Raw genomic sequence first — 16437 nt, 5'->3', positions numbered from 1 at the left:
GTGTTCTTGCCTTCTGTTTCTACCAGATATTACTATACTGTTAAAAAATGAAAAGCAAATAAAGTAATAGATGGTGAAGCATCTATAATCTACTTGTTATAATTCAAAGACCATGAGAACACCATATCCAAGTAGAATATAATATCAGGTCGAAATGTGCCTTACATTCTATGAATGTTCTCTGAAAGAATGCAGCATATTCTGAGCATTATGGAAAGATAAGTATGGATAATTGACAGAAGAGAGGATTTGTTCAGATTGTCATCATGATTTTGATTCAGACTGAGGTAAAATTCCAGAATATGACATTTGAAATTGAAAGCATAATTTGCTTACATTATGCTACTTTACTATTGTGCATAGGGACATTTTCAATTTGGTATATTTTTCAATGCACCTGCATTGCATAGAGGTACAAATAATTGTATCTTTTAAAGTATTTTCCATGTTAGATGATTCCATTATGTGCTTTGAAGAGATGAAATTTCCACATCACAGAGTATAGGAAGGAGGTCTATTTTTAAGTATGTTTAGAGAATGTGTCATAATTATATTTAGTATTCATTTTTTATTTTAAGATAATTTTCACAAGCATAACACACTCAGTATTTGTCAGTTAATGATAAACTATTGTTTTTATTCTAATTTAATAAATTATAGCATTTAGTTACTTCTTATTTTGGTGTGTATAAATGCTGAAGCTTTAGGCAAATTATATGAGTACTTTAGGCAAGGTGTTTTCAGCATTGTCCCTACAATCTGAAAGGATGTGAAGTTTTTTTTATAATAATTAAATTCGATGTCTACCCACTTTCAGATTACCCAGTATTGGAGCTTGCATTTACTTAAGGTTATTATAAACCTCACAAGAAGGTTTAAAATGAGTAGTAGTTTTAAAATGTGACTTGGAACACAGCCTTAAAACCAAGAATGTTAAGAAATGTAGTGATGAGGGAGAATTGACACTTCTGTAGGATAGCTGACATGGTTTCCCAGCATCCTGCAATGGAATATGCCAATCGGGATTTCTCATCAGATTCTTCTCCCACCCTTTGTCTTGAAACACTGAAGAGCTTTTCCCGACTCCTGTGCTCTTACTGAAATATTCTATCAGTAGTCAATGCATCAATGCATCCACTTCAAGCACTTTCTGTAGCCTGTAAATAACGTATCAGGCATTCATAAGTGTTTGCTATATAAATAAAAGATATAGATCTGTGATTCTCAATCATGATATTTATTTTATTAATCTTTTATTCTATTTTTAAAGTTGACCACAGGTTTTTCCAAAAGTGTGTGTATTCAGCTTATGCCTAGAAAAAGAAAACTAATACCTACAAACCAGTTATCAGCATATTTAAAATTAGAACATATTACTGGGTTGTATAGCATGAAATGAAAATAAAATAATGATAATTGTGCATCTCATACTTTGCTAATTCAGGAACATGAAAAACAGATTCTAAAGATTTAGTATTCAAATAATTTACATATTTAGATTTATAGGAATATGTTTGTATTGCATCTGGCATGTTCTGTCTTTTACAGCTAGTATAAAAATTGGATATATATCTGAAAAATCATCGTGTATAGGATTTTAAATTAAGTAGATGGTCTGGGAGTTCTCTTTGTTAATGTGTCATGGGTTACTACATTGGCAGTCAAGACCAGATATTGAAGGCTTCTGAGTTTTTCTTTAATTTGCTTCTGTTAGGACCTGTCTGTCAATACCCAACATGTCACTACCAGACGATAATTTAAGTAGGCTTTTCCCTTGTTTCTCTAAAGGAGACCCATCTGCTAAAGATCACAATCACGCTGTAGCCCTGATGAAGTACATGAAGTAGAGTTTCCTCAGTTTTAGTGGTTACTGACACAGGGATATACATCAACAAATACTCATCAACAAGGCCTAATTTGAGAACTGGCTTATCAAAATTGTGATTGCTTTAGCTAGCATCTAAATACAGTACTCTTCGGTATCAGAACTATTCGTTATGTAATTATTTTGTAGTATAGAAGATTGAATGTTGCTTCATTGTTAGAAGACAATGTCATTGTATTCAAAATATTGATAGTCTAGAGGAATATGAAAATAAATATCATTGAAAGCAAGGTACACAGAAATCTAGGAAAGGTAAGTTACAATGTCCCTGTGTTACATAGATTGCTCAATTAAATTAGTGTTAGGTGCATCTCAAAGATACATGCAGTAGAAAAAAATGTTACTTTAAGCAGACATAGGCATTATGTTGCTAGTACCCTACACAACACAACCCTACACAACCCTTGCGGAGAGGATGAGAAGACAAAGCTCCAACCACTCCAGCACTGGGAGCCAGTGAGTAGTCCAGCATGCTGCAGACTCATTTATTAAGGAATTTAGACCTGTTTTTATTCCCCCTCCCAAGGTCCTATTGACTCCGGCAACTGACTCTGCTGCATGTCCTTTCCTCATTGGTGTTTCTGGGTCAGGTCTCTCTCAGCATCTCTGGGCTTGAAGGCAGGCTCAGGGAGTAAGTGCCTGCATGCACACACTGCTTGGCCTCTGCAGTGGGCACAGGGCCACTGTGGTTTGGGTAAGTTGGCTGCAGTTTCTCCGACAACATTAGTCTCCTCACACAAGGACTTTACATGTATGGCTGAAAACTTCACATGCCATGGCCTGGGAATAAAAGGAAGTACAATGAAATCCCAAGGAACTGTTTTATGACACTATTCCTGGAACATCATGAACAAATTTCTATCTGTACTTAGTAGGGAGACAACTACAGACAAAAGCAAGTATACCATCGAAGTGAATTTGGTGAACCAAGGAGTTTTGTTGGGGTTACATATGAGTGGATAAAAAGTTACTTACGGGAGCAGAAATGAATTGAATATATTATATATGCATCATCAAAAGTTCATTGCAGCTTGAATTTTAGAGAGCTAACAGTTTAGACAGTGCTTTTTCTGTATAGCTATCTAGTCTGAGGGAATCCTTCAGTACTTCTTATTGGTTATACAGGCTCTAGGAGAGAAAAACATAGTAAATAAGGTCAGTTCTGGGGACTTCCTCAGGTTTCGACAGGTTTACCTTCTGGATCTAAAGGAAGATGGGAAATTTCAACTCCCTATAGAACAACCAAGTATCTTAAGGAGTTTCCCACCAAAGCAGGTATTTTATAGAATAGGTGTGGCAATTGCTGCCCATCAGGAACCTAAAACCAGCTCTGTCTTATTTGAACTTTCATATACATACAAACAGATTGCTTATACAAGTGAACAGGACTTGCCCAATGACTAAGGAACATGGCAAGAAAGACTATCAAAGTCATTATCCTTTTATCATTTCTAGTAAAGATCATGGAGATTTCTCAGAGATGCTGTCAAGAAGTGTTTCAATAAAAGCATTGACATGATCTCTTGTGTTTGAACACATGCTCCTATTTCAGCAAATTGAAGGACTTGGATGAGGATCAAGGCAATCTTCAAACATGGGGGTTGTTCAAGTCCTTAGGCAATAACTGCTGAGAGAGAAGATGATAGGTGATTACTAATGGTATCACATAAATATTTGTTAGTTATGTAGACAAAAGTAGATGGAGATATGAAGGCTGATTTATTGCATACACGACACAAAGTCTTCCAAGACTTGTGAATCTACCCTTCATTCCATGGAAAGATATTAAACAGAATTGCATACATTCTGTGATTGGTATGCTTAAAACACTCCTAAATTGTACTCTGAAATCAATAGGGACTATGGAGCCTGAATGAAATCTTTCAGGTATTAAAATGTAACTTTTGAAACCTGTCATAATAGAAGAGACAAAGTATGGCATATATAAAATAAAGAAAAATCTGAGAATTAGAAAAAAGTAAAAGTTAATAGTGATATATGTATTATTTATTGGTTGCTATCTAATTTATATTTTTTCTAATTTTAATTATTAAAATTGAAATTGTTTGCAACTGGTAAAAAGAGTCTTGAATTTTTTCAGACCTGTGACTTCTTGAAGCAGGCTTTTTAGGATATTCATTTTGGTGATGTACCTTATTTTTGTAAATTGCCAACAACTACAAGCTTTATATATACATTGGAATTTTATATGCCACCTCCACAGAGGTTGTTTTTACTATGGGCAGTTTTATAGACATAAATATATAAAATAATATGCATTTATGAAACTTTGCCTTTAGAGTTTGAATGGTCTCTAATCCATTACAGAAAGTAATTAATTAAAAGATAATCTAAATAGACAATTTTCTAATCAGAAAAAATAAAACACTGGCCAATTACTCTCAAAGGTATATTATATGTCTATAACTATCTATTCATTTTCAATTAAAATATCACCATGTGTATTAAAAATAGTTCCTTTTTACAGCTTTTCTTACACCTTATAAAATAATGTAATTTAAGGTTTTGACATTTATAGGATGTTACAAGTTTTCTGAAGTTGAAAAACACAGTACAATCAACATGATGTGGTTGGGAGCATTCTCATGTCCTTGAATGTCCTTAAACATAATTATTTCTTTTAAACATGATTTAATTAAAATATAATTACATCATTATCCTCCCTCTCTTTCTCAAACCCTTTACATAACCATTTTACTTGCTCACAAAGTTGTAGTTTTTTTTAATTACAAATCACAATTACTGTCATATATATTTGTAAATATATACTGTCATATATATTTGTAAATATACAAGCACAACCTTCCAGTCTGTTTACTGTTGCATACACATACACACATATATACGCACACACATATGTTTTCAGGAATGACAACTTTGTATAGGATAAACAAATAGAGGGCTCATCTCAGGGGAATGCTAATTCTCCCACTCCTAATGATTGTTATTTCCCTGTAGCTTTCAATCTCGGATTGGGGACCTGTGAGATTTCATGACTCAATGATAGCACATTAACTATCGTTGCCTTTGTCCACATCTTAAAAATAATTATGCTCTGTTCTAGTGTCCAACCATAAAATTTGATAGAATATATTTAAATTGACTTTGGGTCCTCACAAGTCTTCAGAACTTCTGTGTCATTCTGGAAGTTCTTAGACTTGTACTTTACAAGTCTCCCTTCTCCAGCCTTTGGTTTCCTTTGGTGAAGGCATTTCACATTTTCATTTTGACTTAACCGGGGAAGTCACTGTATGACTGTTTTGGCTGCCTTAGGTTAAAAACAAGAGGAATGAGCATAACAGATTTTTTTATATATTCTTTCTATTTAAAGACACACCTGTCTTCATAATTGTGCTCTTTTTGAGGCAACCTCTTAACCTACCCATTTCCATCTCACAAAGCACCTATTATTTAACAACTGACCACTTGGTTCCCTTTTTTAATAACTAGCAGTCTGAGCAATAATATTTTGCTTATTTCTACTCTAAACACCTCTCCATCTCATTAGAAAAAATAATGGTGAATAATATAATACCTGCATTTGAGTCGGTGTGGATAATAATAGTTTTTCTTTCTTTTTCCTACCATCACAACATGTACTTTTAAGCATGGATTTACTTCAGGACTCCCAGGTGTCAACTTCCTTTTCTTTTTCTTTATTTATTGACAAATGTCTGAAATTATTTCCATGCATCTCTATTAAACCAGAAGATAGAGAAAAAAATCAATAAACTTGGTCCAAACAAAAAAAGGAGCGTCTTGACAATAACTGGTCTAGGGAATTTGTTCTCTGTACTAAAGGAAATTCTATTTGACTCAAATATTCAAAATTAAGAACAACTATATCTACTTTAGTAACCAAAATTTTATAAAGCATACATAGTCAAAAACTGTTGTTCAGTGCTATATGTGGATTCATTAATGGATGAAACATAAGATATTTACTGTGCAAGATGAAATTCTTAGATAAAAATAGTAGCATTTTGTTTAAAATTCTTAACACAGAACACAGATATTAGAGCATCATTTACAGAATAATAAAAGCCTTGGTACTACAAGTGTATTCTTTGATAATGGTGTAAAATAGAGTTGACACCTAGGTGTCTCAGATAATTAAACATATCACTTCATAGCACTTTTGGACCTGGACTGATGCTCAGTAATTAAGAGTAAATGTTGTGTGAGACCCAGGTTCAATTCCTGGTGCCCAGAACCTTCTGTAACCTCAGTTTCAGAGGATCCAATAGGCATTCAGCTGGTACATATACATGCAGGCAGGGAAAAGTTTCATACACACAAAGTAAAATAATTAAAAAAACAAATACCATTTTTAGCAGTCAATAAGCCAAATTACATATGCCTTTGTAGCCTTCCTTTGTGCACATATGAACAGACAACACTGAACCTTGAAATAAAATGAATGCCTGTGTCTAATATTCATAAAGAAGATTTATTTGTAATTTGCAGAAAATACTTAAATATATTCAAGTCATAACCATTTTTATATCCTTTATGTGGTTTGCACATTAGTGTGTCATTTGGCTGCCTTTTCAGGTTATAGAAAAATTGGCAGTTTAATTATTCTTGGGGAAGGATGTTCAATATATTTTCTAACTATTTTCCACAGCCAAGTGGCTGTTAGCACTTAAAACTTGTCAAGTCAGCAATATCTATACTCCTTGCATTGTTTTTTGTGTACCGTCTCTGCATTCAGAGCACCGAGAATAAAATAATAGCCTAACCATTTTATGTGGATATAAAGTCTCGGATGTATTTCCAGGAGGGGACATAACAAGACAGAGGTAGAGTGGAAAACTTGAAGTTGTGAAATTACATTTTACTTTCAAATTTGGAATTTTTGGTTGATGAAAAGTTGGAGGGTGAACAGAAAAGTGCTGGAGTTTAACTCTCAGAAATTCAGAGTTCTCTGGACTCTGCCTCAATAACTGATGCCGTCTCCTCTCCTTTGCTTGCTTTACAGATCGGTTTGCTGTGCTTGCAAACAATAACTTGCAGATCCTCAACATTAATAAAAGTGATGAAGGTGTATACAGGTGTGAAGGGAGAGTGGAGGCTAGGGGGGAGATTGACTTCCGGGACATCATCGTTATCGTTAACGGTAAGCCACAAATGATGTGTGCACATTCTGCTGTGGATTTCAGTAGTGTTCGTTAGAAGGGAAATTGGAAAATCAACAATGGATACATCCCTAGTCAATGCTATCAATGCCTGTAAGAATCCACCCACTTTACTAATGGTATTTGTTGTACTGAGTTTCAACTACAGGCCCAATCTTAGATACTCTCACTTTTCATTATGTTACTTGATTTTTATTGGGTATGTATCAAAAGGAATACAAACTGGAACATAAGGACATTTCTGAGTAGAGTGACTCTTAAATTCTATGAAGTATGTATTACTTAGTTTTCAGTTCCTGAAGGTTAATAATTGAGTTAACATTCTTACACTTTAGTGAATACTATGGCTTTAAATCTTCAAGTTCCTCATATGAATTCCTCTCTACAAGCAGAATCTTAAGCTCTGTCTTTCTAGTCTTATTTATTAAGAATCTGTAAGAAGGTCACACAGGAATCGAGGCGAACCAGCTCTCCAGAGCAAGTGCCAGGATAGGCTGTAAAGCTCCACAGAGAAACCCTGTCTCGAAAAACAAAAACAAACAAAAAAAGAAGGTAACACAGGGATGTCCTCCAGGCCACAGAAACAATCATGCAGATGCCACTCTTGTCTGTGTCTGACTGATCACCCCAAAGACGGTTGCATTTCCCTTTCCTATACAGACTCAGCTAAAAACTGATCATTGGGTGAACAACACTAATTAACGCTGCTTTCCCTTTACAGCCACAAACTCTCATCCTTTAAAGTAACTGGACCTTCTTTTCTGTAAAATAAGTGTTCACAAATCCCAGTATCGATTGCTTCTGCCTGTGGTGGTACAGCCCCATCCTGTCAAGGAGACACATTGACCAGGGCCACCAGAGAGCTGTGATTTTTCTCTTACATGTTCTTTGACTTAGCCGGGAAATTCATTCTATTCCAATATTATTGACTCTTCTTCTTTTCATTGGTGTCTTCTAAACCTCGAGCTTCTCAGAAAGATTTCCCTGGGCATGTCTCTGTTTCAGTTCTCTGAGTGTGCCTGACCACTCATAGATTTTTCAATGGAAAGTTTGAGACTTCAAAAGAGTAAAAATAAATAAATAAGTAAATAAAGGGACTTTTCACATGTTGTCTTTACTTCCTTAAATTACAAATTTGACTTGTTGGATTACTATGTTCCAATTAATACTCCAGTCTTTCTCATTTAATTGTTACCAACTTTCCCTTACTATTCTGGCCTTTGTCTTTGTCTTTTTTTATTAGTCTCTGCATGACACAATTATATATTTCATCAACCTGTGAAACAAACTGATAAAATGAAAATAAACTTTTATACAGGTGCAGAGTCATAATTCTTACCAAAAAATATATTTCTGAGAAACGAAATGTATAATTTGGTCTTTCATACCAAGTCATGAAAATGCAATATCAATTATTTATTTCTTCATCTCACAATTAATTTTCTTTTAAATTAGAAATTATTTTGCTGGGGTTCCTAGACAGTTTACCGCTTTGCCCAAGATAGTGATTATTTATGATAAAGTTTTCCACCTTATGAAAATATTTTTTAAAAAAATCAAACCTCACGAATATACTTTAGTTTCAAAATTATTTTTTGCCTTTATGAATTAATTAAATAAGCTATATGCATAAGTTGTTGTTTCCTTCTATTTTATATTTAGACTTATAACAAATATAAAATCAAATTGTATTTTCTAAAACACTCAAGACTTTCATTTCACAATCAATTTTAACCAAATGTATTAACCCCACTTTTGTTTTCAAGATGTAAAGATTCCCAAATAGTTGTAATGGATAGTCACAGGGAAATTTCTAAATTTAAATGCCATCAATGTAGCTGGAAAAAGAATGATCCCTTGCTAGTCAGCAGTAATCTACTAATGCAAAAGTATGATCTATTAGAATTTTGAGAGTAGAAGCAGATTGCAGACAATAGCTTAATCATTAAAAAACAGCAAAAAAAAAAAAGCCATTGGTATGAGAGTAGAGCAAAGCAACTGTGACTAAAATACATTATTTGGGGGTGCATAGAGACAACAGTGGCAATGAATGGATTAGGGATTAGGTGAGATATAGCTGGAAACACAGGGAGGCCATGAAGGACTCTGGGTATGTCCTTAAAAATCGTATTCCCTTCTACAGGATTGTCATTTATTCCTTTGAGGACAAAGTATTCCAGAAGGGTAGAAAGCTCTCAGTAGCAGGGAGGTAAGGAATTGCAGCCAGTAATTGGAACCCCTGCTAATGGAGAAGAAAATGAATGAGAAAGGGTACAATTAAACATGATATGATCAAAGATGTCATGCCACACCTGACAACAATGGAGGGTCATTTCCAGATGCCCTGTGTAGGGATCTTGGCTTCCAGTATAGCATGAGCTAACAGAGTCTAATAAGGTGTGAATTTAAACAATTATGCTCAATTTGGCAATTACACACTTACAAGAAATATTAAAGTGAATACTATCATTTAAGTAGCTTACACTGAATTCACCATTAATGTGAAGAGACATGGTGATTGCATTCCTTTTACAATTATACATTGCTTAACTCTTAAATAGCCTGCAAAATAATTAAAAACACATTAGTAGAAATGTATGAATGAGATAATAAGCTCTTCTATGAAGCCTTTAATATTTGAAACTAGATAATTATGGTATGTATATACACAAACATGCACACAAATCATACATATACTCTTTAAAATGAAGCTGGTGTCATCTTCCTTGCCTTTATCAAAAATAATTTAGTCCTGTCAATTTCTAGCTTCCCATTCCTACTCTGAAAATGTCCCTAAGTGTTAAAGAATAAAAGGTATGAATTTAAAATTTAAAAGTCAGTACAAGGTTATTTCTATAGAAGTGATGCACCTTATTCCTAAGTCTTTTAAAAATTTATGAAAATGATGCACTAAGCACACATTCAAGTTTGGTGTAATGGAGACAGGAACAATTGGGGTTGGATGAAAATGATCTAGCAACAGAACTTTAAGGCAATTTTACGTTACCCTTCTTTCAAATGCCACAATCAACATTAGATGATAATGGCTAGATATATTTGTCAAAGTGAGTGTCCAGCTGCAGAGTGAAGTTTCCATCAATGGTCCTTGGACTGGGATCTCTGTATTTCTACCTATACCATCTCATTTCTGTAGAGTAAGAAAAATGAGGAACACTACTTTCTTTTATAATAAATGAAACTTCACAATTTTCTTTCACATATAACTTGTATGAAATGTCATAGAATCCTAAGCATCAATAAACAGAAAAGATGTTATAAAGCCTAATATAACTGAATCAACTATGAAGACAGCTTTCCATAAGAAACCAAATTTAATATTATTATGAGGTAACTTTTAATAATAGTATGTAAAATACCATATAAAATTTTTGCCATGTTCAAGAGTAGAGTGAATCCTTTGCTTTTCTGGGACACTTGATGCTGGCCAGTTGAAGCTTAAGAGACTAGTACCATTGGAGGTGAAATCTCCTGGCAGCTATTTCTTGATTGCACACTGAATCTGTAGTCCAGAATAGTTAAGGTTTGTGCCAGCTGCTGAACCTCCTATGATAATAGTCACTCAGATAGTAATGATTTTGATATTATGAAGCAGTTACAGAAAACAACTGAGGTTTGACCCTGTGAGAGGCCAGAAGAGGCCATTGGTGAAGAATCAGCCCCAGTGGCAGTTGAAGAAACTGAAATGAAGAGGCCAAGCATAGGATTTGAGGCTTGGCACAATGAAAAGAAGAGAGGATACTGGAATGACTGAAGCCCAGATACGTTTTGGAGATGTCAATATAAAGGGATGCCCACCAAGAATAGCAAGAAGTGATGGAATGCAGCTGCTAGAGCCTAGAAGGTAAACTGTGACCCAGAAATGACCTGAACCTTCTGGAGGAGCCTGGAAGATTGTGAATGAATCCCAAACAAATGGACATTGAACTTCTTTAGCTTTTGGAGTTTGATTTTGCTCTATTCATTTGTGACCATGCATGGGATCTCACAGTTAAGAGACTTGAATTTTAAAAGAATTTGGATTTTGAAGAGACTGAGTTTTTAAAAGTGTAGGATCTTTAAAATTTGGAACAGTTTATATTGTGATGTTAATATTAATGTAAGATCTTGGTGATGAACAAGACATGAAAAGTTGTGGCAATATGCATGTGTACATGTGTGTCAAGCTGACAAGGGATTAGTTGTGTTATATAGTTTTATGTCAAGTGGAAAAAAAGGTAGAGTAACTGAAGGAAGAGAACCCCAATTAAGCAAATCCCTCAATAAGATCCAGCTGTAAGGTATTTTCTTAATTGATGATGGGTGAAGGAGGACCCACCTTATGGTTCTAGGTTCCATAAGAAAGCAGGCTAAGCAAGTCATGGGGAGCAAGCCAGTAAGCAACACCCCTTCCTGGCCTTGCATCAGCTCCTGCCCCATTTGAATTCCTATCCTGACACCCCTTTATGATGAACTGAGGAGTGTAAATGTAAGCCAAATAAACCACATCCTCCCCAACTTGCCTTTGGTCATGGTGTTTCATCTAACTAAGACATTGTCTTATAATATAATATTGTTAGTCTCTGAAAACGAGGCAGCATTTTCTCTATTCTGAATCAAGTGTCCCATCTGAGTTCCCCTAATTTACAGATGTCTTCTGCTGGTCAAGTTTGGATGGGATCTTGTTGGTGGCAGTGCTATAATAATTAAGATGTCAAATACAACCTGGGTATTGTGGTTTATTGGAAAAGCAATCACAACAATAGCAAAAAAATAAGTGTTACAAGACACAAAAATATTTAATTTTTTTACCATTTCAATGAATCAATAGAAGAAAAGTAACAAAGTGTGATCTAACAATATATCAATGAAATAAATCAGGGAATTGATCTTAAAGTTAGCTGAAGAGACACTCATTTATTCTATTCGTCAAATTTGCTGAAACAAACAAAGTCACAAAATGCTGACTTTGTAAATAGCTCCAAGACACAACATTCTAAAATATGGCTTGAATTCCTCTAAAAATTTTCATTGTTGCTTGAGGTTGTCTTTTTAATGAAAGGATAATTATCAAATGTATATGTATTCCTAATAATGGAAATACCAAAGCAGAGGGAATTCACATTGGATTGAAATAAACAGAAAGAACTCAATTTTGCATGACATTTATTCCCTGGAATAGTTTGTCTTTTTACAATTGCTTTTCACTTTGCTGTGGCTTCTGCTCCCAGCCCCCTCATAATATGCCTTTTTTTCTCTTTTTGCTCCTTGTTCATCTTCCTTCTAGTGTTTGTCCCTCTTAATCTCCCCCTCCTAATCTCTGCCTTCTTTTTTCTCTCTTTCTTTCCTCCTGTCCTCCATATCCACATTTATCTTTTGTTTCCTTTTTCTTTTAAGACTGCCAATTTCCATTTGTCCTCTTGTATTTAGTCCATGCTTCATCTCTAGCAAACTATTCATCCTTTCTCTTACTAATTACATAATTTTCTCCTCAAAAGATCTCATTCTACTAATGCTGCATCTTTTTTTTTTTTCTGAAGTCTAACTGAAATGCTGCCCACATTCCATAGGGTATACACATTTAAAAGTTTTATTTGAAAGGAAAGGATAGGGTATAGCAAGTAGAAACATTCAGAGACTCTCAGGGGCCCAATTTGTGCAGAACATTGCCTTGTCTTCACTGTCAACCAACATTGGAGTGCAGTAGCTCACTGAAATTCTTACTGAACTTCAAGTCGAGCTAAGGGATTGATTAGGACAGGTGAAAACTCACAGATAAGGTAATGATTTCTGGGCTTTCTAAGGGAATTTTCATATGTATCACACATTCCAGGGATCTTATTATAGCTAAAAATCAAGTGGTAACCTTCCTAGAATCTATGTCAACACTGAAATTCTCTAACTGAATTTTAAACCAATTCTCTCTACATAACCTGTAGCAATCAATCTTTCAACTGACTTGAAATTAATCAGTTTTTAGTGCTTGTCCCTCACAATCTCCCCCTCCTAATCTCTGCCTTCTTTGTTCTCAAGCAATTAATTAATATGCCAAATTCACACAGATTTGGTTGTGATCTAAAATTAGACCATTTTGTTCCACTGTAAATGTACTTTAAAAAAAATCACATAATAGATCAGCTGAGGTCAGCTATTGGTCCATGGACTCTGGACCAACAGTTAGAGGTGCTGCATGGGACTGACCTAGGCCTTCTGCATGTGTGTAGCAATTGTGTAGTTTGGTCTATTTTTAAGGATCCTAGCAGTGATATCAGGAACTGTCTATGGCCCTCAGCTGGCTTTTGGGAACCTCTTCCCCATGCTGGATTATCTTGCCCAGTCTTGTTACAGGGGGAAGAGCTTGGTCCTGCCTCAGCTTCATGTACAAGGCTTTGTTCAGCCTGCCCCTTTCTGAATGGAGATGAAGAGGAGTGGAGGGGAGGGAACAAGAGGAGAGGAGCCAGGGGAAACAATGGTCTCTAAATAAAATAAATGAAAAACTGTTAAAATAAAAATTTAAAAATCATGTAATAGAACTATTTCATCTTCACTATTATTATCTGATGATATCAAATCTACTGCTTTTCCTTAATGAGCTTTATTTCAATATCCAGTACTAATTATGTGATCATGTTTCTTTCACTGAAGCATTGTATTGATGGTTTAAAAGTTAAAATATGATATTACCCCTTATTTGTTATCATTTCCTAACTTGAGTATGTAGTAATAGGTTTCATACCAAAACAGAAATGAAATACTGATTTTTCTGACATTGATGGTTGTTCACAATTTAGAAATATTTACCAAAAATAACTGACTATATATGCTTAAATCATTTTAAGCAATGGGTTAGAATTCAAATGAAATTTTAACATTGTTTTGTTTATGTCTATTATTGAATAAAGTGAGTATATTAAATTCTGTATATATTGAGTTCCAAAAAAGTTTTTATTAAATATCAGTTTAGTTTGATCCATCTCCATCAATAAGAAAATTAATTTTACTGCAAGTAACCATAACCAATATTAATGAAAATTGAGATGATTTAAGTTTATATTGCATAGGAAGTAGAACATAAAAATTTAATGAGTTAAGAATTATTGTAAATATGATTTCATACAGACCTGATATGACTATTGGAAGTAATCACTTTTTCCAGATTAGCATGAAAGTTTATATTAATGAATTAACTTAATTCACTGTCTCTACTGCACTGACATCACATTTCACAACACGTTATTATATGAGATTAATTATAAAAACATGACAAAGATGTAAATCATAACAGCAGGATGCTTGCTTCCTTATCAAAAGATTTATTATAATAATTTAAAATGAAAAACTATGCTCTCCTTGAGTGATATGAATAGGCTTTGCAAATGTGACTTCTGAACCATTTCACATTTTTGTTCATTTGTTTTCAATATTTATATGTAATAAGAAAAGTCTTGTGCTATTGAACACATCAGAAGTCCTGAAAATAATATGTGTTTTCTGTGTTCATAGCAGATGTTATAACACATAGGTGTTAACTGTCCACCAGGTCCATCCAATCTTGTAATAAATTCCAGTCGGAATACATTGTGTGACTTTCTAAAGTGTTCACAGAATGTAAAATGTGAAAATAAGGGAATGGATTCCTTGCTTAATGGTCTGAGCACTGGCTGCTCTTTCAGAGGGCTTCTCTACAGTCCCTAGCATCTACATGATGGCTTACAATCATCATTAACATCATTCCAAAGATGTCAAATTCAATCCTATGGCATATGAGTGAAACCGAATTAGTAAATATTTATACCTAAAAGAATGGGAAACAAACTCATTGGAACTTTTGACATCTGCTCTATTTGAAAAGCCTACTTAGAATTTACATTTTTAACTCCAAATAAAATACACACTAAATAACATTTTGTGTTGATAATCCCAACTAACAACAACAACAACAACAAAAAAAAAAAACAGAAATCAGTGGAATTGTCAAAAGCTATAGTGATGGGCTGGAGAGAGATGTGCTTCAGTGGATAATCTTTCTCTACCAATCCTGTAACATGAACTTGGTTCCTGTGATACACACAGGGGAAGAAGAAGCTTTCTTGGGTTGTTCATGAGTGTGTATGTAAGCATACATATACAAATAAATAAATGTGATAAAATAAGAACTATTGGGCAACCTGGGAGGTATAAATTTATATTATAGTGCCAAAAATGGGAGAAAATAAGCAAACCAATAAAAAATCAAAAGACAATGAACACTATGATATGATTTGGTTTTGTTTGTATCACATTAAACTGAGCAGCCTAGTAACTGGTATTCAGAACATTGTGTTAATTCCTCAGGGAGAATACATTTCTGTTGGTTTACACTATGACATAAAAACAGACATATTCAGTGTTATACAAAACATAATTAGTAACATTTTTCCAACCTGGGAAGCTTATTGAAAATAAAATATTGAGAAATATTAAATAGCCTCTTTCAGTCATCAGAAAGAGAACTAGAAAAACTTTTTCCTATCACAGAAGTGTTTCTATCTAGAGAAACCTAATAGAGGGATTTCTGTTAATGCATTTGTTTTCTGTGGTGTGATAAAAATATGGGTTGCTACAATAAAAATAATTTAACCATTCCTTCAACTTAATTTATAAATTGGAAAAGAGAAAAAAATTATGCCAACCAAAATGCTACTGCTTCCAACACTCATCAGAGTAGATTCTTTAGGCAGTGGATAGTGCTGATTATAGAGACCCAGAATTGGTGAAGTCCAGAGAGTAAGTGACCCTGGAATTTAGTCTAACCTAAATGGGACATTTCCATCCTACTTCTGCTCCCAAGGCTTCAGGAAAACCATTGGAGTGGGACAGAAACATTGTAAATCACAGACTGGGCAAGGTAAATACAAACTAATACCTTCTGGACATAACAGAACTGCTGCACTCAGTAATTCACCAAAACTGATTTCCATCCAGAAAAAATCAAGAACACTATAATTCTATATGTAATTCTAAGACAATAGCACAATACCCTGGACAGAGATGTGAAAAGAAAAAAGAAAAAAAAAAACACAAAAAAACAAATCATTTGGTTGTCCATTGCAAAACAACCCTGAAAATAAGCAAGGATCTTTTGAACTGAACAGGTTATATTTTAAGAATATATAAATATTGTATACATATATTCATGCATTGACAATTAAAGAAAAATGCTATTATTATGAAGGAATATGTGGAATATGGGGAGTTTGGAAGGAGAAAAGTGAAGGGGTCCTTATTATTATGTTGAATATTAAAAAAATTAAAATAAAGGCAGCACAAATGGTGACATACCTCATCTAATATTCACTCACAAGACACAAAATTAAAGTAATAGTTTATATGGTGAAAAATGAGTGTATTTATAAT

At 34.1% G+C, this 16437-nt stretch overlaps 1 protein-coding gene across 1 annotated transcript in view; it reads left to right on the top strand.

Annotated features, from left to right (window-relative positions):
• Positions 1 to 16437, top strand: part of Ncam2 (neural cell adhesion molecule 2) — a 179291-nt gene that overhangs the window by 12647 nt on the left and 150207 nt on the right. The window contains exon 6 of the mRNA XM_035443597.1: positions 6888 to 7025. Within this exon, the coding sequence (XP_035299488.1) occupies positions 6888 to 7025 (138 nt within the window). The remainder of the gene's footprint in view (positions 1 to 6887; positions 7026 to 16437) is intronic.

The sequence above is a fragment of the Cricetulus griseus genome, chromosome 4, assembly GCF_003668045.3.
Source record: "Cricetulus griseus strain 17A/GY chromosome 4, alternate assembly CriGri-PICRH-1.0, whole genome shotgun sequence".
In the NCBI taxonomy this organism is placed as follows: domain Eukaryota; kingdom Metazoa; phylum Chordata; class Mammalia; order Rodentia; family Cricetidae; genus Cricetulus; species Cricetulus griseus.
This window is presented reverse-complemented; position numbering and strand designations above follow the sequence as displayed.